At 44.3% G+C, this 18,660-nt stretch overlaps 1 protein-coding gene across 3 annotated transcripts in view; it reads left to right on the top strand.

Moving 5' to 3' along the window:
- The first annotated feature begins 8,076 nt into the window (after positions 1–8,076).
- FAM171A1 (family with sequence similarity 171 member A1) overlaps positions 8,077–18,660 on the top strand; it is a 139,229-nt gene continuing 128,645 nt past the window's right edge. For 2 of the 3 annotated variants that reach the window (XM_073334106.1, XM_073334105.1), the window contains exon 1: positions 8,077–8,497. In XM_073334106.1, the coding sequence (XP_073190207.1) occupies positions 8,404–8,497 (94 nt within the window). In that variant the 5' untranslated portion in view covers positions 8,077–8,403. The remainder of the gene's footprint in view (positions 8,498–18,660) is intronic. The other variant, XM_073334104.1, reaches the window with a different exon arrangement.

The following is an 18,660-nucleotide window of genomic DNA, read 5'->3' as shown; positions in this document are numbered from 1 at the left end:
CAGTGGTTCTCAACCTTTCCAGACTACTGTACCCCTTTCAGGAGGCTGATTTGTCTTGTGTACCCCCAAGTTTCACCTCACTTAAAAACTACTTGCTTCCAAATTCGACATAAATACAAAAGTGTCACAGCATACTATTACTGAAAAATTGCTTACTTTCTCATTTTTACCATATAATTATAAAATAAATCAATTGGAATATAAATATTGTATTTACATTTCAGTGTACCGTATATAGAGCAGTATAAACAAATCATTGTCTGTGTATGAAATTTTAGTTTGTCCTGACTTTGCTAGTGCTTTTTATATAGCCTGTTGTAAAACTAGGCAAATATCTGGATGAGTTTATGTACCTACTGGAAGACCTCTGCATACCCCACATACCCCTGCCTGGATTAGGGATATGGAACAGCTTCCATATGAGGACAGATTAAAAAGACTGGGACTTTTCATCTTGGAAAAGAGACAACTAAGAGAGGATAGACTAGAGGTCTATAAAACCATCTACGGTGTGGAGAAAGTGAATAAGGAAGTGTTATTTACTCTTTTGCATAACATAAGAAATAATATATTAGGTGACCCCTAACACGCAGCAGGTTTAAAAGAAAAGGAAGTACTTCACACAAATGCATGGTCAACCTGTAGAACTCATTGCCAGGGGCTATTGAAAGGCCAAAATTATAACGGCATTCAAAAAAGTAGATGATAAATTCATGGAGACTTGATCAATCATGACTATAAGCTAAGGTGGCCAGGGATGCAACCCCATGCTCTGGGTGACTCTAGCATCTGCCTGCCAGAAGCTGGGAATGGATGACAGGGGATAGATCACTCGTATTGCCTGTTCTGCTCATGCCTTCTGAGGCACCTGGCATTGGTCACTGCTAAAAGACAGGATACTGGATTAGATCGGCCACTGACCTGACTCAGTATGGCCCTTCTTATGCTCTAATCCTAGTCCTGGTCTACGCTGGGGGGTGGAATCGATCTAAATGACACAACTTCAGGTACATGAATAACGTAGCTGAAGTCGACGTACTTATATCTACTCACCGCAGTGTCTTCACTGCGGTGAGCCAACAGCTTACACTCCCCCATCGACTCTGCCTGCGCCTCTTGCTCCGGTGGAGTACCAGAGTCGACAGGAGAGCGGTCAGTGGTCAATTTATCACATCTTCACTAGACACGATTTATCGACCCCCACTGGATAGATCGCTGCACGTCGATCCTGCGGGTAACGTAGACAAGCCCTTAGTGAGGGGTACCTAAGCCCAGGGAGGCCAGTGGAGCCCAGAGAGCATCTGCTTTGAAAATCTACTCAGAACGGCATCTCATTTTAGTGGGGAGGAGCTTAGAAAAATATCAACACACACTTTTCCAGTTTGGCCGCTTGATGATATAAACTAATACAACAAACCATAGTTTAAAAACAATAGCTAGAAAACAGACATTTACAGACAAGCTGTTATTCCCATTGTGTTTAATTATTTCATGAAGTGGTGGTAAATGATGACAGCATTCAGGTGTATCATTTCTGGGAAGATGCACTGCATATTTTCAGGACTTTTCCTGGCAAATGAAAGGGATTGCATTTCTCTGGCTGAAAGCAAACAAAAAGCCATGATTTTTGCATCCCTTCATCGATACATGAGTCTCCTTACTGCCTTATCTCCAATGCAACAATAAATAAATTTCTTAACTCCAGTTAGCTAACTTGAAGAAATATCCTAGTAAAAACAAGGGGGGAGCCTAGTTCTTAACCTGACTTACTAACTCATATGAAAACTACAAAGCACCTTGTCTTCACACAGATTTTATCTCAAGTTGGTTAACTCAAGTTAGCGGATTCAAGTTAAAAACACTTCTCTTGTCAGAGTGAAGACAAAACTTTGTAGTTAAGTAAGAGCACTGCAGGTTGCTATTTATACAGGGCAAAACTTGATGGAAAAATCTAATTCTGTACAGACCTATTCACCTTATAATTACTGTTGTATGTAATATTAAGTGTCCAATTCAAAGAAAAACAGTAGAATTCTCACTTTTTTTGTTGAAAAAGCAAAGTACAGCAAGTCAGACTTTTGTAAAGTTTTATGTGCCTTTAGAAATGTATGAATAAGGAAGTATCTTTTGTTTAAGCTATATAACTTCTGCATAAAAGGTTAGCAAATGAAATACAGCCAGAAGTTGGGTCCTGAAAAATCTGGTTTATTTACAATTAATGAAGCAGAACAGTCTTCAACAGAACAGTTTTGTTTTCACACAAACACAGACAAAATAAGAGCCCACATGATGGATCTTCCTATGCTATTTATAGCATAAGTGCTGGACGAGAACCAATTCACCATCATATTGCTTTTTCAGGCTTATCTGTTATGTGGCTCCAAACATCTGATGCCAATAGTGCTAGTTGAAGATAATTAGCTGTCAATTCTCACAATCTCTGTCTTGTTACAGTTCTATCTATATATTTTTATTTCTATGAGGCACAAAAAAGGAAGCATGACTTTTGGCCAGTGTTTCAAGTTGCTTTGGTGGGATTTTGCCTTATTTATTATTAAAGGTGGCTACAAACGTTTTCTTGATGTAATGCAGAAATAGGAAATTTGATTCCTTAGTTTCAGAGTAACAGCCGTATTAGTCTGTATTCGCAAAAAGAAAAGGAGTACTTGTGGCACCTTAGAGACTAGCCAATTTATTTGAGCATAAGCTTTCGTGAGCTACAGCTCACTTCATCGGATGCATACTGTGGAAAGTGTAGAAGATCTTTTTATATACACACAAAGCATGAAAAAATACCTCCTCCCACCCCACTCTCCTGCTGGTAATAGCTTATCTAAAGTGATCACTCTCCTTACAATGTGTATGATAATCAAGGTGGGCCATTTCCAGCACAAATCCAGGGTTTAACAAGAACGTCGGGGGGGGGGGGTAGGAAAAAACAAGGGGAAATAGGTTATTTTGCATAATGACTTAGCCACTTTCAGTCTCTATTCAAGCCTAAGTTAATTGTATCCAATTTGCAAATGAATTCCAATTCAACAGTTTCTCGCTGGAGTCTGGATTTGAAGTTTTTTTGTTGTAATATAGCAACTTTCATGTCTGTAATCGTGTGACAAGAGAGATTGAAGTGTTCTCCGCCTGGTTTATGAATGTTATAATTCTTGACATCTGATTTGTATCCATTTATTCCTTTACGTAGAGACTGTCCAGTTTGACCAATGTACATGGCAGAGGGGCATTGCTGGCACATGATGGCATATATCACATTGGTGGATGTGCAGCTGAACGAGCCTCTGATAGTGTGGCTGATGTTATTAGGCCCTGTGATGGTGTCCCCTGAATAGATATGTGGGCACAGTTGGCAACGGGCTTTGTTGCAAGGATAGGTTCCTGGGTTAGTGGTTCTGTTGTGTGGTATGTGGTTGCTGGTGAGTATTTGCTTCAGGTTGGGGGGCTGTCTGTAGGCAAGGACTGGCCTGTCTCCCAAGATTTGTGAGAGTGTTGGGTCATCCTTCAGGATAGGTTGTAGATCCTTAATAATGCATTGGAGGGGTTTTAGTTGGGGGCTGAAGGTGACGGCTAGTGGCGTTCTGTTATTTTCTTTGTTAGGCCTGTCCTGTAATAGGTGACTTCTGGGAACTCTTCCGGCTCTATCAGTCTCTTTCTTCACTTCCACAGGTGGGTATTGTAGTTGTAAGAATGCTTGATAGAGATCTTGTAGGTGTTTGTCTCTGTCTGAGGGGTTGGAGCAAATGCGGTTGTATTGCAGAGCTTGGCTGGAGACGATGGATCATGTGGTGTGGTCAGGGTGAAAGCTGGAGGCATGTAGGTAGGAATAGCGGTCAGTAGGTTTCCGGTATAGGGTGGTGTTTATGTGACCATTGTTTATTAGCACTGTAGTGTCCAGGAAGTGGATCTCTTGTGTGGACTGGACCAGGCTGAGGTTGATGGTGGGATGGAAATTGTTGAAATCATGGTGGAATTCCTCAAGGGCTTCTTTTCCATGGGTCCAGATGATGAAGATGTCATCAATATAGCGCAAGTAGAGTAGGGGCATTTAGGGGACGAGAGCTGAGGAAGCGTTGTTCTAAGTCAGCCATAAAAATGTTGGCATACTGTGGGGCCATGCGGGTACCCATAGCAGTGCCGCTGATCTGAAGTGCCCCCCCCCAGACGTTCTTGTTAAACCCTGGATTTGTGCTGGAAATGGCCCACCTTTATTATCATGCACATTGTAAGGAGAGTGATCACTTTAGATAAGCTATTACCAGCAGGAGAGTGGGGTGGGAGGAGGTATTTTTTCATGCTTTGTGTATATAAAAAGATCTTCTACACTTTCCACAGTATGCATCCAATGAGGTGAGCTGTAGCTCATGAAAGCTTATGCTCAAATAAATTGGTTAGTCTCTAAGGTGCCACAAGGATTCCTTAGTTGTTACAGATAGCCAAACATGCTGGACCAGAACTGAAGTAGCATATCTATAACATGATTATTTTTATTTGTTGCTTAGATTGATAGCTGTAAATTACTGAACATGCATGCATGGATTAGCACCCTTTTTGATTATATTAAAAATACACAGGCATGGAAAGGATAACTTTTACACAGCATATAGAGCTCCGAAAGCATTATTTTAAAATGTCAGTAATGCTTTGAATATTTTAGCTATTGATGTCTAAAATATATAAAATTAAAGATCTACAGTTGGACTGTAGTCAGGAAAAATGTCCTGTATTTTGCTTTAGTTTTCCTCACTGACTAAAATATCCATTGTACTAGTTTAACTCCATTGACATCAGTTGAATTACTCCTGATTCACATAGAGGTAAAGGATGACAGAACCAAGCCCTCAAAATAGACTATAAAGTAGCACTGTGTCATTGCCTCTTGACCATTGTCTCTTGTAAGGTGCAAAACTCTTGACTACAGAAAAGCAGACCCTAAAACAGGGTATGAAGTTCTTCTCTGGCATGATTCCCTTGACTCTTGTGGATTCCAACTCTAGCTATGTGTTCTATCTTAACTAGAAGTTCATGCAGGGATTACTGAGTGAAATTTGTTGTGTTACACCTGAGGTTAGAATTGATTATCCTGACAATTCTTTCTTGCCTCAAAATCTGAGCTGGATTGTCTCCATGTATCTGCTACTATGGGTTCTTGGGGGGTTGGGGGGGTTGGTTTTGTTTTGTTTTTTGTTTTTGTTTAAACAAAAAAGTCTTCCAGGGAGAGAGAGAGGAGGAGGGAGAAGACAGGAGTCCAATACCATACTTAAATACTTGATATGCAGCCTGTTTGTTTTTGTTAATCAAGTTTTCTTTACTATTAGGCTACACATGGACTGCACTGCAGAGAGCTGAATAATTTCAAGCAATTAACATTTACCACATGGCACCAAACTCAGAAAATTGATTTAAAATCAATTGAAGAAAAGACTCTTGAAGGGAAATGAGAAGTATGTTGCATTGCAAAACCACCGTTAAAAGTTTCTGGAAGACACGATCTTCAGAAAAATTTTGAAGAGGAACACTCCACAGTCTCTTACTACTAAGGAAAAGTAGTTCTGAACTGAAACTGAATACAGCTTCCTAAAAGTAATAATATAATACACTGCATTTATAGCACTTTTTGTCTAAGCATAGTTTGAACAATAAATTGAGCTTCACCACACCACTGTGGGGTATTAACCTAGGGTTGCCAACTTTCTAATCAGACAAAACCAAACACCTCTGCTCTGAGGCAGAGGCCCTGCCCCTGCTCGCTCCATCCCGCCTCTCTCTCTCGCGTGCTCTCTCCCACCCTCACTCTTTCAGCAGAATGGGGCAGGGAGTTGGGGGGTGTGAGGGGGTGGGCTCTGGGGTGGGGCTGGGAGTGAGGGGTTTGGGGTGTCATGGGACTCTGGGCTGGGGTAGAGGCTTGGGGTGCAGAAAGGACTGTGGGGTTCCTGTTTGGTACTTTCCCCTCTCCCTGCACTTCCTGGGTTTCCCAGGAAGTGTCCACTAGGTCTCTGCAGCCCCATGGCACATGGGCAGCCAAGGAGGCGCCACATACTGCACTGCTCCTGCAGCTCCCCTTGGTCACAGTTCCCAGCCAATGGGAGCTGTGGAACTGGCACTGGGGGCGGGGGCAGCACCCGGAGCCTCCCTGGCCGTCCATGCACCTAGGGGGCCACAAGGACCTGATGGCTGCTTCTGGGAGCCGTGTGGAGCTAGGGTAGGCAGGGAGCCTACCTTAGCCCCAGGGCCCTGCTGTGCCACCCACTGGACTTCTAATGGCCTGGTTGGCAGGTGTTCTGGTTGAAAACTGGATGCCTGGCAACCGTATATTGACCTTTCACAGGTATATAACCTTACATATAGGTAAACTGAATCAACTACTACTTAAGGCAGGGGTGGGCAAACTATGGCCCACCAGCTGTTTTAATCCGGCCCTCTAGCTTCCACTGGGGAGTGGGGTCTGGGTCTTGCCTCCATCTGCCCTTCCAGCTGGGGAGCAGGGTCAGAGGCCGTGCCATGCAGCTCCCGGAAGCAGCGGCATATCCCCCCTCTGGCTCCTGCCCTGTAGAGACAGCCAGGGGCCTCCACTCTGCAAACTGCCCCCGCCACAAGTGCTGCTCCTGTAGCTCCCGTTGGCCAGGAACGACAGCCAGTGGGAGCTGCAGGGGCGGTGCCTGCGGACAGGACAGTGTGCACAGCTGCTGGGCTGCACCTCGGCGTAGGAGCCATAGGGGGGACGTGCTGCTGCTTCTGGGAGGCGCTTGAGGTAAGTGTCACCTGGAGCCTGCACCCCTGAGCCCTGCTCTGCGCCCCAACCTCCTGCCCCAGCCCTGATCCCCTTCCTGCTCTCCAAACCCCTCGTTCCCAGCCCAGAGCACCCTCCTGCATCCCAAAACTCTCATCCCCAGCCCCACCAGAGAACCTGCACCCCCCGCTGGAGCCCTCACCCCTTGTTGTTCAGTGTGGGGTTTGTACACAGAGGCCTATGAGTGTATATGCTAGAAGCTCTCCTTCCCTAGCAGACCTGTACAAGGATGTCTCATATTAAGTCTGTCAATGGTAGGGAAGCAGATGCCAAAAAGGGGGTGGGCAAAAGGAGATGTTAGAGTCATGGCTTGGTACCCCCTTCACAGTGGCCCAGGGAGAAGGGCTGACATGTCAAGGGAAGCCCTTAAGGATGGATCCTGGAAGAAGTCTCAGGAGATACTCTGCCTGCCTTAGGCATAATCTCCTCAATGCTCCTCTTGTAGCCTCCTACATAGAACAGTGATGAAATGTTACTAGCTAGTCCTAAGTGACTTATCTAGGTCATACATTGAGTTTATGGCAGAAGTGGGTACAGAATCAAGGCCTCCTCTCTCCAAGGCCTGTGCTTTAACTGCTAGATGCTCCTGTTCATTAACAGTTTTATGGTGACATTTTTAGACAATTTCACACAAAGTTCAAACAGAACAGCTCAGGGGTCTGCCCCACAAACATAACAGAAGTAAATATTACATAAAAGGAGCAGGAGCAAAACTGACTCTCACTGAGCATTAAGGAGACCCAGTTGCTTGGGACTTGGGTTACAAGAAGCCATTTAAGGGTATTTTGTGTGACTTATCATATTTGATGTCTGTTCTTCGATCATCACATTCTTGTTTTCCTGCTGGATTGCAGATGGGAATGAGGAAAGATCTAATAATACTAGTCTTGAGCCAGTGGACAAGAAACAAGCATCACACAGGATGCACTTTTATATCTATAAAGGGGAAAAAAAGGGGGGGGGGAGGTCCAAATACAGTGAGTGAGTGGAGAGTGGCTGGCAGGTAAATGCTCTAGCTCTTGGAGGTTGAGGGTGGGTGATAGGAGCTTTGCACGAACTCGCAAGCAGTAATATGTCTCGAAGGAGGATGAGCTCCTCCGGCGAAAGGGCTGGCAAAGCCGGGCTCCAGGCCTGTCGGACGCGTCTCCCCTGCCACAGGTTGCCCTGTTACTCTTTCTGGCAGCGCCCCGCTCTGTGCTAGGCATCTCCTGCTTTTCTGCTGGGGCGATGCGGGGCTGGCTGCCGCGGGCTGGCCTGCAGGTGGAGCCCCCTCCCGGCTCTGCGCGGCTGCTGAAGCGGGGCAGAAAGGGTTAATAGCCCGGCTGCCTCAGCCTTTGGGGACCCCTCACACAAATAAATAAATAAGCAGCGCCCTGCCGCCCCCTCCCGCTTTGCGAGGCGCCGGCCGCGGGGACGCAGCGGCGGGGCCAGGATGCGGCAGGGGATAGCAGGGGGGGCCGCAGCCGCTCTCGCCGCAGCGAAAGGCAACATGGAGGGAGGCGCGGAGCGGGCCAGCCCCTGATGCGGCGCTTTCTCCGCCTCCTCCGGGCAGCGGCGAGTCCCTTCCTCCCTCCCGGCGGTTGCGGCGGCGGCGGCGGGTGGAAATGAGCAGGTCGGCGGCGCTTCTCCTCTGCCTGCTGGGCTGCAACGTGTGGAAGGCGGTGACCAAAACCCTGGGGGCGCCCGGCGCCGCTCGAGGTGGGTGCGGGCCGGGCGCGCTTTGTGCTGCCGGGGGAGGGTCTCCAGGGGGGCCGCATTGTGTTGGGGGCGCTGCCCGGGCAGGCGCGGCCGGAGCCCCGCTCCCCCTCTCAGCGCTGCGGCCGCCGGCACCGCTCCGGGGGCTGTTGTTAAGAGCAGGGGCTGCTGGCCAGGCCCGCCTGCTCCCCTTGGCTCGCCCCCCCGCCCCCGAGCCCCGGCAGGTCCTGTCTGGCGCTGGCTGCTGAGCGCCCCCCTCCCCCGCCCCCCCGACGCAGCGGTGATGGGCGGCTTCGTAAAACCTCGCTCGCCTGGGGCTGGCCGCCTTGCGCCTACCCCCTCCCTTGGCGAGCCCCGCTTGAGGCTGTTGTGTCGCGCCCCCCTCCCCCGCTCTTGCAGGTACCGCTTGGCGCTGGTTACCGTGCAGCCTCCCTCCGCTCGGCAGGTCCCGCTCGGTGCTTTCCCCTCTCCCTGCACGTCTGGCCGGGGGCTCATTGCACCCCTGTAAGCCCCACGTGCGGTCGCCTGCGTTGACCGTGGCTTCAGGTCCTGTTCCGTGACCCAGGCGGGAGGCCCTGGAGCAGCCCCCAAAAGTTTCCTGTCTCTTCCTGGCTGTATTCCGCGGGGGGAGCGCACTGCTGGCTTGGTGTTGCTGACCATCCTGTCTCTTCGCCTGCGCCTTTTGTTTGGAGAGGTGGCCAGTCCGACTCCCCATCCTTACTGCATGTCATACAAGCAGCGTGCCCCTTGCTAGCAATGCATGTGGCACTTCTGTTTGGGCGGGGGGGGGGGAAGTGTTCTATTTTAACTTAAGAAAAATCTGCTTTAAATGACTGTCACACCTTTCCCCCAGCTGATTTCACAGCAATATAATCATGGACTTTAGAACCAATACCAGCCTCTTCAAAGGAAAGAATGGACAGCAGTGGGCAACTATTTTGGCATCTAAATTAACTTCGTGGTCCTTTTCACTTAATTTGAGCCCTTTCTACCTGAGTAGGATGGCTCTGCAGTAATCTTATAGTTACTTCCCTCATGTGATGTGGTTTCATCAGCAAAATGTGTCTGTACTGTAAAAATGTGACACTGCGAAGGAGATACTGTAGGTGGGAGATACTCAATCACAGATTAGTCATGCTTCCACACTGCATTTCTACCCTTTATTATTGCAGTAGTGTTCAGTTTCTCTCCAGGCTTCATTCTGCATAGCTCAGAAAGGGATCGTACATCTTGGCTTCTGGGAGCTCATAGGTATGTTAAACAGCAGAAAATGTAGCTTGCTGGTGGTAAATAGTTTGCTACAAGAGAATATATTTGCAGACTGGTTAGTATTTGCCTATTAGTTAACCTTGTGAAATAGCTAAGTATCAATGTCATTTCGTGTGGGAGAGGTTCTCTCCCCCGCCCCCCTTTAGCCTTCAGGAGAGCAGGTTAATTATATCCTTCCATAACAACTAAGGTGGATATGCAATACATCAGGGATACAATTGTACCCTATTTCCTCCCACATTCTCTGCCCCCCCTTTTCTATGTCTTTAAGGGTCAGTAGTCTCTAAGTGCCCCCCCCTTTTTTATACAAACAAAAATGACATTTAGGTTCTTAGAGGTCATTCTGTTTTTAATAAATTCTTTTGTTCTTTGATTCCCAATCATCATTTCTACAACATCCAGTAAAATACAAACTATAGTCCTGTGGTCTGATACTGAGTGATCAAAATTTTGGTATCTTGTTGCAAAATCTACTGTGTTAACAAGATCTTTTTTAACAAGATTGGAAAAGGGGCAGAGGATTTGACTTTGAAACTTGAGATTTCTTATTTCAAATCAACTATCAACTATTCTGCTAAACTTTGTGTTTGGGGCACTTGCAAAACACAGAATTTATACTGAATTAGTTCACAGATATGTCAACAAAAATATACACATCCTTTGAAGGTGACATTTGACAACAGAATTTGATTTTTATTTTGGTATATAATCAGTATAGTGATAAGGAGAATATTTACTGATTTCTGTCAAAATTCTTGATATGTTGGTGAAATTACAGTGCAGTTTGACTTTTTTTTTTTTTCTTCATTCACTGTCAGCTCTTTTTAGAGGCAGCTCTTTCTAACTCATAGCAACTGGAAAAGTAATGGCTGTAGCAACAATATAACTTGATTTATTAAATTTATTTTTATGTAAATCATGAGGAAAGACAGGGAGTTGGCCATTATACAGTATCTATACTCAGGACTGTTTTTAAACTTGATAGTTTGACCTTTTTATTGCTTGCGGATATGTCATTCTTGAGTGAGCAGAGAATATTGATGTATGATGAATAAAATGATCAAATTCTGTCTTCAGTATTTGAACATCTGAGGTTTACTGATGTAGAGTAGACCGCTTTCTGGGCTTTCACTACTATTTTTCAGTTTTCCCCTCTATTCTAAGCTATCTATATGCATGCTTTGGAAGATAGACATGTGGAGGTTCATTTTAGTATTAAAAAGTATCCAGTTTAGCTCAGGTAAGTAGTGACCACAAGTTTTTCTGGAAGCTTATGAATTTGTGGTCATAGTAAAGTCTAGAGAATAGGTAGCTAAATCCCCCAAATAACCATTGCAGTTGATACTAATTGGGATTCCTTATTGGTAGACTCAAAATTGAAGGCAAGTGTTTGAATGGTTATGAAGACTGAAGTTACGCCCGCCCCTCTCTCCCCCACCCCCACTTCAGCACTTGTGTTGGTACTTCTAGGTCAAGGTTGAGGCATACTGGGGTCAGGGGTTAGAAATCTTTGCAATTGTCCATGTTGTGTCTCTTGTGTGGATGAGGTATAAGATTGGTTTGGGAAGGATTAGAGAGGACCACAAACTGGATTGGATCAGGTTGGTGAAGAGAATGTAAAGTCCGGAACAGGAAGCAAGGAAAACGTTGACAGTGAGATACAACTAGACAGTTGAATAATTTTTGAAAGAGAAATGATGGATATCCCATCAATTGCAGTATTTAAATTGTTATTGGACAAAACACTAGAAAACTCTGTAGAGAATAGTTCTTGTTGATAGGGTTGGAGTAGATGAGATTTGATTAGATTCTTCTATATTCCTATAATCAGACTGGCTATGTGGAATTTGAACTTTGTGCCATATGAATGTGGGGTTATAGCTGGCACCTTTGTTAAGGAAGAGGTGAAGAGAGAATACAGCTCCAAAAAAAATCTCATGATTTGATATTTTTCCTCCTCCTCTGGCACCAGCTCTAGCCCCAAATATGAATGGCACCAAGTTCAAATTCTGCTCAGCCAGGCTGATTCCACAATTCAATGAATATGAAAGGTACTGATAATTAAGCTTCATCGTTTACACCCCATTAAAAAAATTGGGTAACATTGGCACTTGAGTTGTTTCAGTATGTCTGGCTCAGCATGTAAATGGATGGATGCAATGTTGCCTCTGAAGATGTGCCTCTGAACCACAAGGATTAGAAAATATTTTAAGAAATCCCCTAACTTCTGGAGTATACAGCGAAATCCGCACAGACGCTAGTTTTGTTTATTTTATGAATGTTGAGGCTTGGTGTCCCTGCGGATGAGGTAATTGTGAGCTCATTTAGATAAATTTAAGAATTAGTAGGATTATAAGTTTTCACCCTCTCCAAACTCTACTGCTTAAAATTGAATCAATATTTCAAATGAGGACTTAATTTCAGGTTTTAAATAAAACTATAAATGTCAGCTATTCTTATATTTGAACATTTGTTGAAAGAATACTAACACTAACGTAAGCCAGTGTCATAAAGATAAACCAAACTACTTTGGCCTTATGTGCACTGGAAATTGTGTTGAAGAATCTAAATAAAACATAGGGCAATTTCCGATCATGTGAACCGATGTCTTCCAAATTTAGGAGGTTTGCCAGGCTTCTCAGTAGTAATTCATTTAAGCATTGCAGGAAGGACAGTACAAATCTGTGGAGACTTAGCAAAATCTGTTTAATTTCTGCAGGAATTTTTTTTATTTTTCTAGTTGGTGCATCCTATTTTAACAATGTGGGGCCATTCTAAATACTAGGTTTTTTTAAGATGAGATGCCATGGCTGCTCGAGGATCATGTTTTAGAGATATTCCAGACAATCTCTAATGGCACTGCAGGAGTCCAGCATGTTTTATGTGACATGATAGATGCTATTTATAATTTTTAAGGTAGTAGCAAACGTCTCATTTGTTCAGAATATTTCACTACAGTACTTAACCTGTTCAAAATCTGCAACCTTATTGGAATTGCTTCCAGTTGATGGAGGGAGTCACAGGATGTGTGCTAAGTATCTCCCCCTCACCCCCCATGATTATTAGTTGGATGTTTCTAGCATGACAGTAAGGAAAGGTAGACAGACAAGGTGGTGAGGTTGAGGTAATATCTTGTACTGGACCTATTTCTGTTGGTGCGAGACAAATTTTCGAGCTAAACAGAGCATACAGCAAGGAAAGGGTTAATAGTTGGGATTTAAATGGCCTTAATTAGCCTTCACAGTATCACCTCACTTGGATAAATGGTGGTGGGGAAATCTGACACTTTTTGGTGCTGTTGTTTGTTTTTTACTGACTGGCTGCAGACTTGGACAACATTACATTAATTCACACTGTGCAAGCTAATGTCACAACTGTAAGGGCTTGGTAGTTCATGAACATGATTACTCTGAAGAATATGGTAAAAGCAACTGAGAAACCCTGAATTCTTGTTTTTATTGGGTTTTTCTGTTTGTTGTTTTTTTGGTGAGCCATTTCCCCAAACGGTCTGTTTTAACCTGGACAATAGGTAATGTTAGGGGGTGAGAAGTGCAACTAAGGACACTAACACTTTTTGCAATGCAGATTTTGGCCTCCACATTTGGACCATATCTACTTAATGAGCTACTAATTACTAAAAAAAACAGCCTCCGCCCCTCCTGCTAGTAATAGCTCATTTTAAGTGATCACTCTCCTCACAGTGTGCATGATAAACACCCATTTTTTCGTGTTCTGTGTGTATATAAATCTCCTCACTGTATTTTCCACTGAATGCATCCGATGAAGTGAGCTGTAGCTCACGAAAGCTCATGCTCAAATAAATTGATTAGTCTCTAAGGTGCCACAAGTACTCCTTTTCTTTTTGCGAATACAGACTAACACAGCTGCTACTCTGAAAGGAGTACTTGTGGCACTTTAGAGATTAACAAATTTATTTGAGCATAAGCTTTTGTGGGCTACAGCCCACTTCATTGGATGCATAGAATGGAACGGCACAGGAGCTAGCAAACAGAGCTGTAAACAGGGGAGTTTGAGTGGGAGTTCTGTTGGAGGAGAAGGTATTTGTATTTGGCTTTGTATTTGTAGTATTTGTACGTGTAGAGGCTTGTAGGGGCTTCGTGCTGGGAGAGAAGCTGAGCCCTGATTAGGAGGCGGGGCTTCTCTGACTAGGGGTCCTAAAAGGTAGCCAGCCAGTCAGGCAGCGGCACAGGAGCTAGCCAACAGAGCTGTAAACAGGGGCGTTTGAATGGGAATTTGTCTTGTGGTGCTTGTTTGGGGTTTGTTTGTGCTGTGGGTGGTGGTGTTTTGGTGTTGTTTGTGTTTCCCAGATTAACAGGGTTTAGGTGGGAAGGCTATGACAGATACAGAGGCAGCAGTGGGAGTGACCCATGTAGTGGAAGATGCAATGAAGATGACTGGATGTGGAAGCTGTGGTATGTACATGATCCTGGAGGGAGTACCTGGTAAAAGTTTTGTCTGTATGAAATGCCGTCTGATAGAGCTGATGGAGGAAAAGATGCAGGTGGAAAGTCTGGTTGAGTTTAGGAAGGGGTTTGAGCAGATTATGAGCAAAGATATGAGGTATCTGGAGGGAAAAGCTCAGACTTGCAGATGAAAGCAGGACTGGGGAATTCTGAGGGGAGACTGGGTGAGGAAAGTGGTCAGTGGAAACATGTGACTAAAAGAACCAGGCAGAGGAAAAGACGGGCTAGTGAAGGAGAAATAGAGCTCAAGAATAGGTTTGCAGAGTTGGAAAATGAAGAAGGGGCTTAGGTAATCACTGAAGATGGAAGGGCAAGGAAGAAGAGAAGAGCGGCTAGTCCTATAGGAAAAGGGGAAGAGTTAATGGAGACTACACCAAATATGAGCCCCAGGAGGATACAGGATGGGTTGAAGAGGATTACAAGGGAGAATAGGAATGGAAAGAACTTATAGCCAGAGGGAACAGGGGATAGACTGGAGAATAGCACCGTCACCAGGAAAAGGCAGGTCTATATGATCGGGGACTCTTTACTAAGAGGAATAGACAGGCCTGTAACCAGAGCTGATCCAGAGAATAGGAGGGTGTGCTGTCTTCCAGGTGCTAAGATACGGGATGTAGATGGGATGTAGAAAAGGATCCTAAAGGGAGCAGGAAAGAATCCCTTAATTATCCTTCATGTGGGAACAAATGATTCGGCTAGATTCTTGCTGGAAAGTATTAAGGAAGACTATGCTAGGCTGGAGAAGACGCTAAAGGAAATTGAGGATCAGGTGATCTTTAGTGGGATTTTGCCTGTTCCTAGAGAAGGGCAACAAAGGTGAAAAGATTATGACTGTCAACAGATGGCTTAGCCAGTGGTGCTATAAGGAGGGCTTTGGGATGTATGGCCACTGGGAAGCATTCATGGACAGAGAACAGATCTCTCGGGATGCACTTCATCTGAGTAGGGAAGGAAATAGACTTCTAGGATGGAGGCTGGCGCAACTGATTAAGAGAGCTTTAAACTAGGAATCTGGGGGAGGTGGTTGGGAGATGTCCAGATGATCTCCATGCTGGATTTTAGCATTGAGAGGAAAGAAAACGAAGTAAGAGAGGATACAGCTGTGGGTAGGAGAATGTATATAAGGAGGAAGGGCAGTGTGGATACCAGTCTAAAAGGTTATACTGGCTGTAGAATGACTGTGCCTAATCGGGTACAGAATGTGAGTGAGGCCAAACAGCAAAAACTAAGATGTTTGTACACCAATGCGAGGAGCCCAGGTAACAAAATGGAGGAACTAGAGCTACTGGTGCAGGAAGTGAAACCAGATATTCTAGGGGTAACAGAAACATGGTGGGATAGTCGTCATGACTGGGCTACAGCTATTGAAGGGTACGTGCTGTTTAGGAAAGACTGAAATAAAGGTAAAGTTGGTGGAGTAGCACTGTATATCAATGATGAGGTAGAATGTAAATAAATAAGAAGCGATGGAATGGATAAGACAGAGTCTGTCTGGGCAAAAATTACATTGGGGAAGAAAGCTATTAGAGCCTCCCCTGGGATAGTGCTTGGGGTGTGCTATAGACCGCCGGGATCTAATTTGGATATGGATAGAGCCCTTTTTCATGTTTTTAATAAAGTAAATAGTAATGGAAACTGCGTGATCATGGGAGACTTGAACTTCCCAGATACAGACTGGAGGACGAGTGCTAGTAATAATAATAGGGCTCAGATTTTCCTAGATGCGATAGCTGATGGATTCCTTCAGCAAGTAGTAGCTGAACCGACTAGAGGGGATGCCATTTTAGATTTGGTTTTCGTGAGTAGTGAGGACCTCACAGAAGAAATGGTTGTAGGGGATAATCTTGACTCAAGTGATCATGAGCTAATTCAGTTCAAATTGAACGGAAGGATTAACAAAAATAAATCTGCAGCTAGGGTTTTTGATTTCAAAAGGGCTGACTTTCAAACATTAAGGAAATTAGTTAGGGCAGTGGATTGGACTGAAGAATTTATGGATCTAAAGGTAGAGGAGGCCTGGGATTATTTTAAATCAAAGCTGCAGAAGCTATCGGAAGCCTGCATCCCAAGAAAGGGGAAAAAATTCATAGGCAGGAGCTGTAGACCATGCTGGATGAGCAAGCATCTCAGGGAGGTGATTAAGAAAAAAGCAGAAAGCATACAGGGAGTGGAAGAAAGGAGGGATCAGCAAGGAAAGCTATCTTACTGAGGTCAGAACATGTAGAGATAAAGTGAGACAGGCTAAAAGTCAAGTAGAGTTGGACCTTGCAAAGGGAATTAAAACCAATAGTAAAAGGTTCTATAGTCACATAAATAAGAAGAAAACAAAGAAAGAAGAAGTGGGACCGCTAAACACTGAGGATGGAGTGGAGGTCAAGGATAATCTAGGCATGGCCCAATATTTAAACAAATACTTTGCCTCAGTCCTTAATAAGACTAAAGAGGATCTTAGGGATAATGGTAGCATGACAAATGGGAATGAGGATATGGAGGTAGATATTACCATATCAGAGGTAGAAGTGAAACTCAAACAGCTTAATGGGACTAAATCGGGGGGGCCCAGATAATCTTCATCCAAGAATATTAAAGGAATTGGCACATGAAATTGCAAGCCCATTAGCAAGACTTTTTAATGAATCTGTAAACTCAGGGGTTGTACCGTCTGACTGGAGAATTGCTAACATAGTTCCTATTTTTAAGAAAGGGAAAAAACGTGATCCGGGTAACTACAGGCCTGTTAGTTTGACATCTGTAGTATGCAAGGTCTTGGAAAAAATTTTGAAGGAGAAGATAGTTAAGGACATTGAAGTCAATAGTAAATGGGACAAAATACAACATGGTTTTACAAAAGGCAAATTGTGCCAATCCAACCTGATCTCCTTCTTTGAGAAAGTAACAGATTTTTTAGACAAAGGAAACGCAATGGATCTAATTTACCTAGATTTCAGTGAGGCGTTTGATACCGTGCCACATAGGGAATTATTAGTTAAATTGGATAAGATGGGGATCAATAGGAAAATTGAAAGGTGGATAAGGAATTGGTTAAAGGGAAGACTACAACAGGTCCTACTGAAAGGTGAACTGTCGGGCTGGAGGGAGGTTACCAGTGGAGTTCCTCAAGGATCGGTTTTGGGACCTTAAATCTTATTTAATCTTTTTATTACTGACTTTGTCACAAAAAGTGGGAGTGTGCTAATAAAGTTTGCGGATGATACAAAGCTGGGAGGTATTGCCAATTTAGAGAAGGACAGGGATATCCTACAGGAGGATCTGGATGACCTTGTAAACTGGACTAATAGTAATAGGATGAAATTTAATAGTGAGAAGTGTAAGGTCATGCATTTAGGGATTAATATAACAAGAATATTAGTTATAAACTGGGGATGTGTCAATTAGAAGTAACGGAGGAGGAGAAGGACCTTGGAGTATTGGTTGATCATAGGATGACTATGAACCGCCAATGTGATATGACCGTGAAAAAAGCTAATGCGGTCTTGGGATGCATCAGGAGAGGTATTTCCAGTAGGGATAAGGAGGTTTTAGTACTGTTCTACAAGGCATTGGTGAGGCCTCATCTGGAATACTGTGTGCAGTTCTGGTCTCCCATGTTTAAGAAGGATGAATTCAAACTGGAACAGGTACAGAGAGGGGCTACTAGGATGATCTGAGGAATGGAAAACTTGTCTTATGAAAGGAGACTCAAGGAGCTTGGCTTGTTTAGCCTAACTAAAAGAAGGTTGAGGGGAGATATGATTGCTCTCTATAAATATATCAGAGGGATAAATATCGGAGAGGGAGAGGAATTATTTAAGCTCAATACCAATGTGGACACAAGAACAAATGGATATAAACTGGCCACCAGGAAATTTAGACTTGAAATTAGACGAAGGTTTTTAACCATCAGAGGAGTGAAGTTTTGGAATAGCCTTCCAAGGGAAGCAGTGGGGGCAAAAGATCTATCTGGCTTTAAGATTAAACTCGATAAGTTTATGGAGGAGATGGTATGATGGGTTAACATGGTTTTGGTAATTAAATATTCATGGTAAATAGGCCCAATGGCCTGTGATGGGATATTAGATGGGGTGGGATCTGAGTTACCCAGGAAAGAATTTTCTGTAGTATCTGGCTGATGAATCTTGCCCATATGCTCAGGGTTTAGCTGATCGCCATATTTGGGGTTGGGAAGGAATTTTCTTCCAGGGCAGATGGGAAGAGGCCCTGGAGGTTTTTCACCTTCCTCTGTAGTATGGGGCACGGGTCACTTGCTGGAGGATTCTCTGCTCCTTGAAGTCTTTAAACCACGATTTGAGGACTTCAATAGCTCAGACATAGGTGAGAGGTTTTTTGCAGGAGTGGGTGGGTGAAGTTCTGTGGCCTGCGTTGTGCAGGAGGTCAGACTAGATGATCATAGTG

This window comes from Lepidochelys kempii, chromosome 2 (genome assembly GCF_965140265.1).
Source record: "Lepidochelys kempii isolate rLepKem1 chromosome 2, rLepKem1.hap2, whole genome shotgun sequence".
In the NCBI taxonomy this organism is placed as follows: Eukaryota; Metazoa; Chordata; order Testudines; family Cheloniidae; genus Lepidochelys; species Lepidochelys kempii.
Note: the sequence above shows the minus strand (reverse complement) of the source record. Positions and strands in the feature narration are given on the sequence as shown.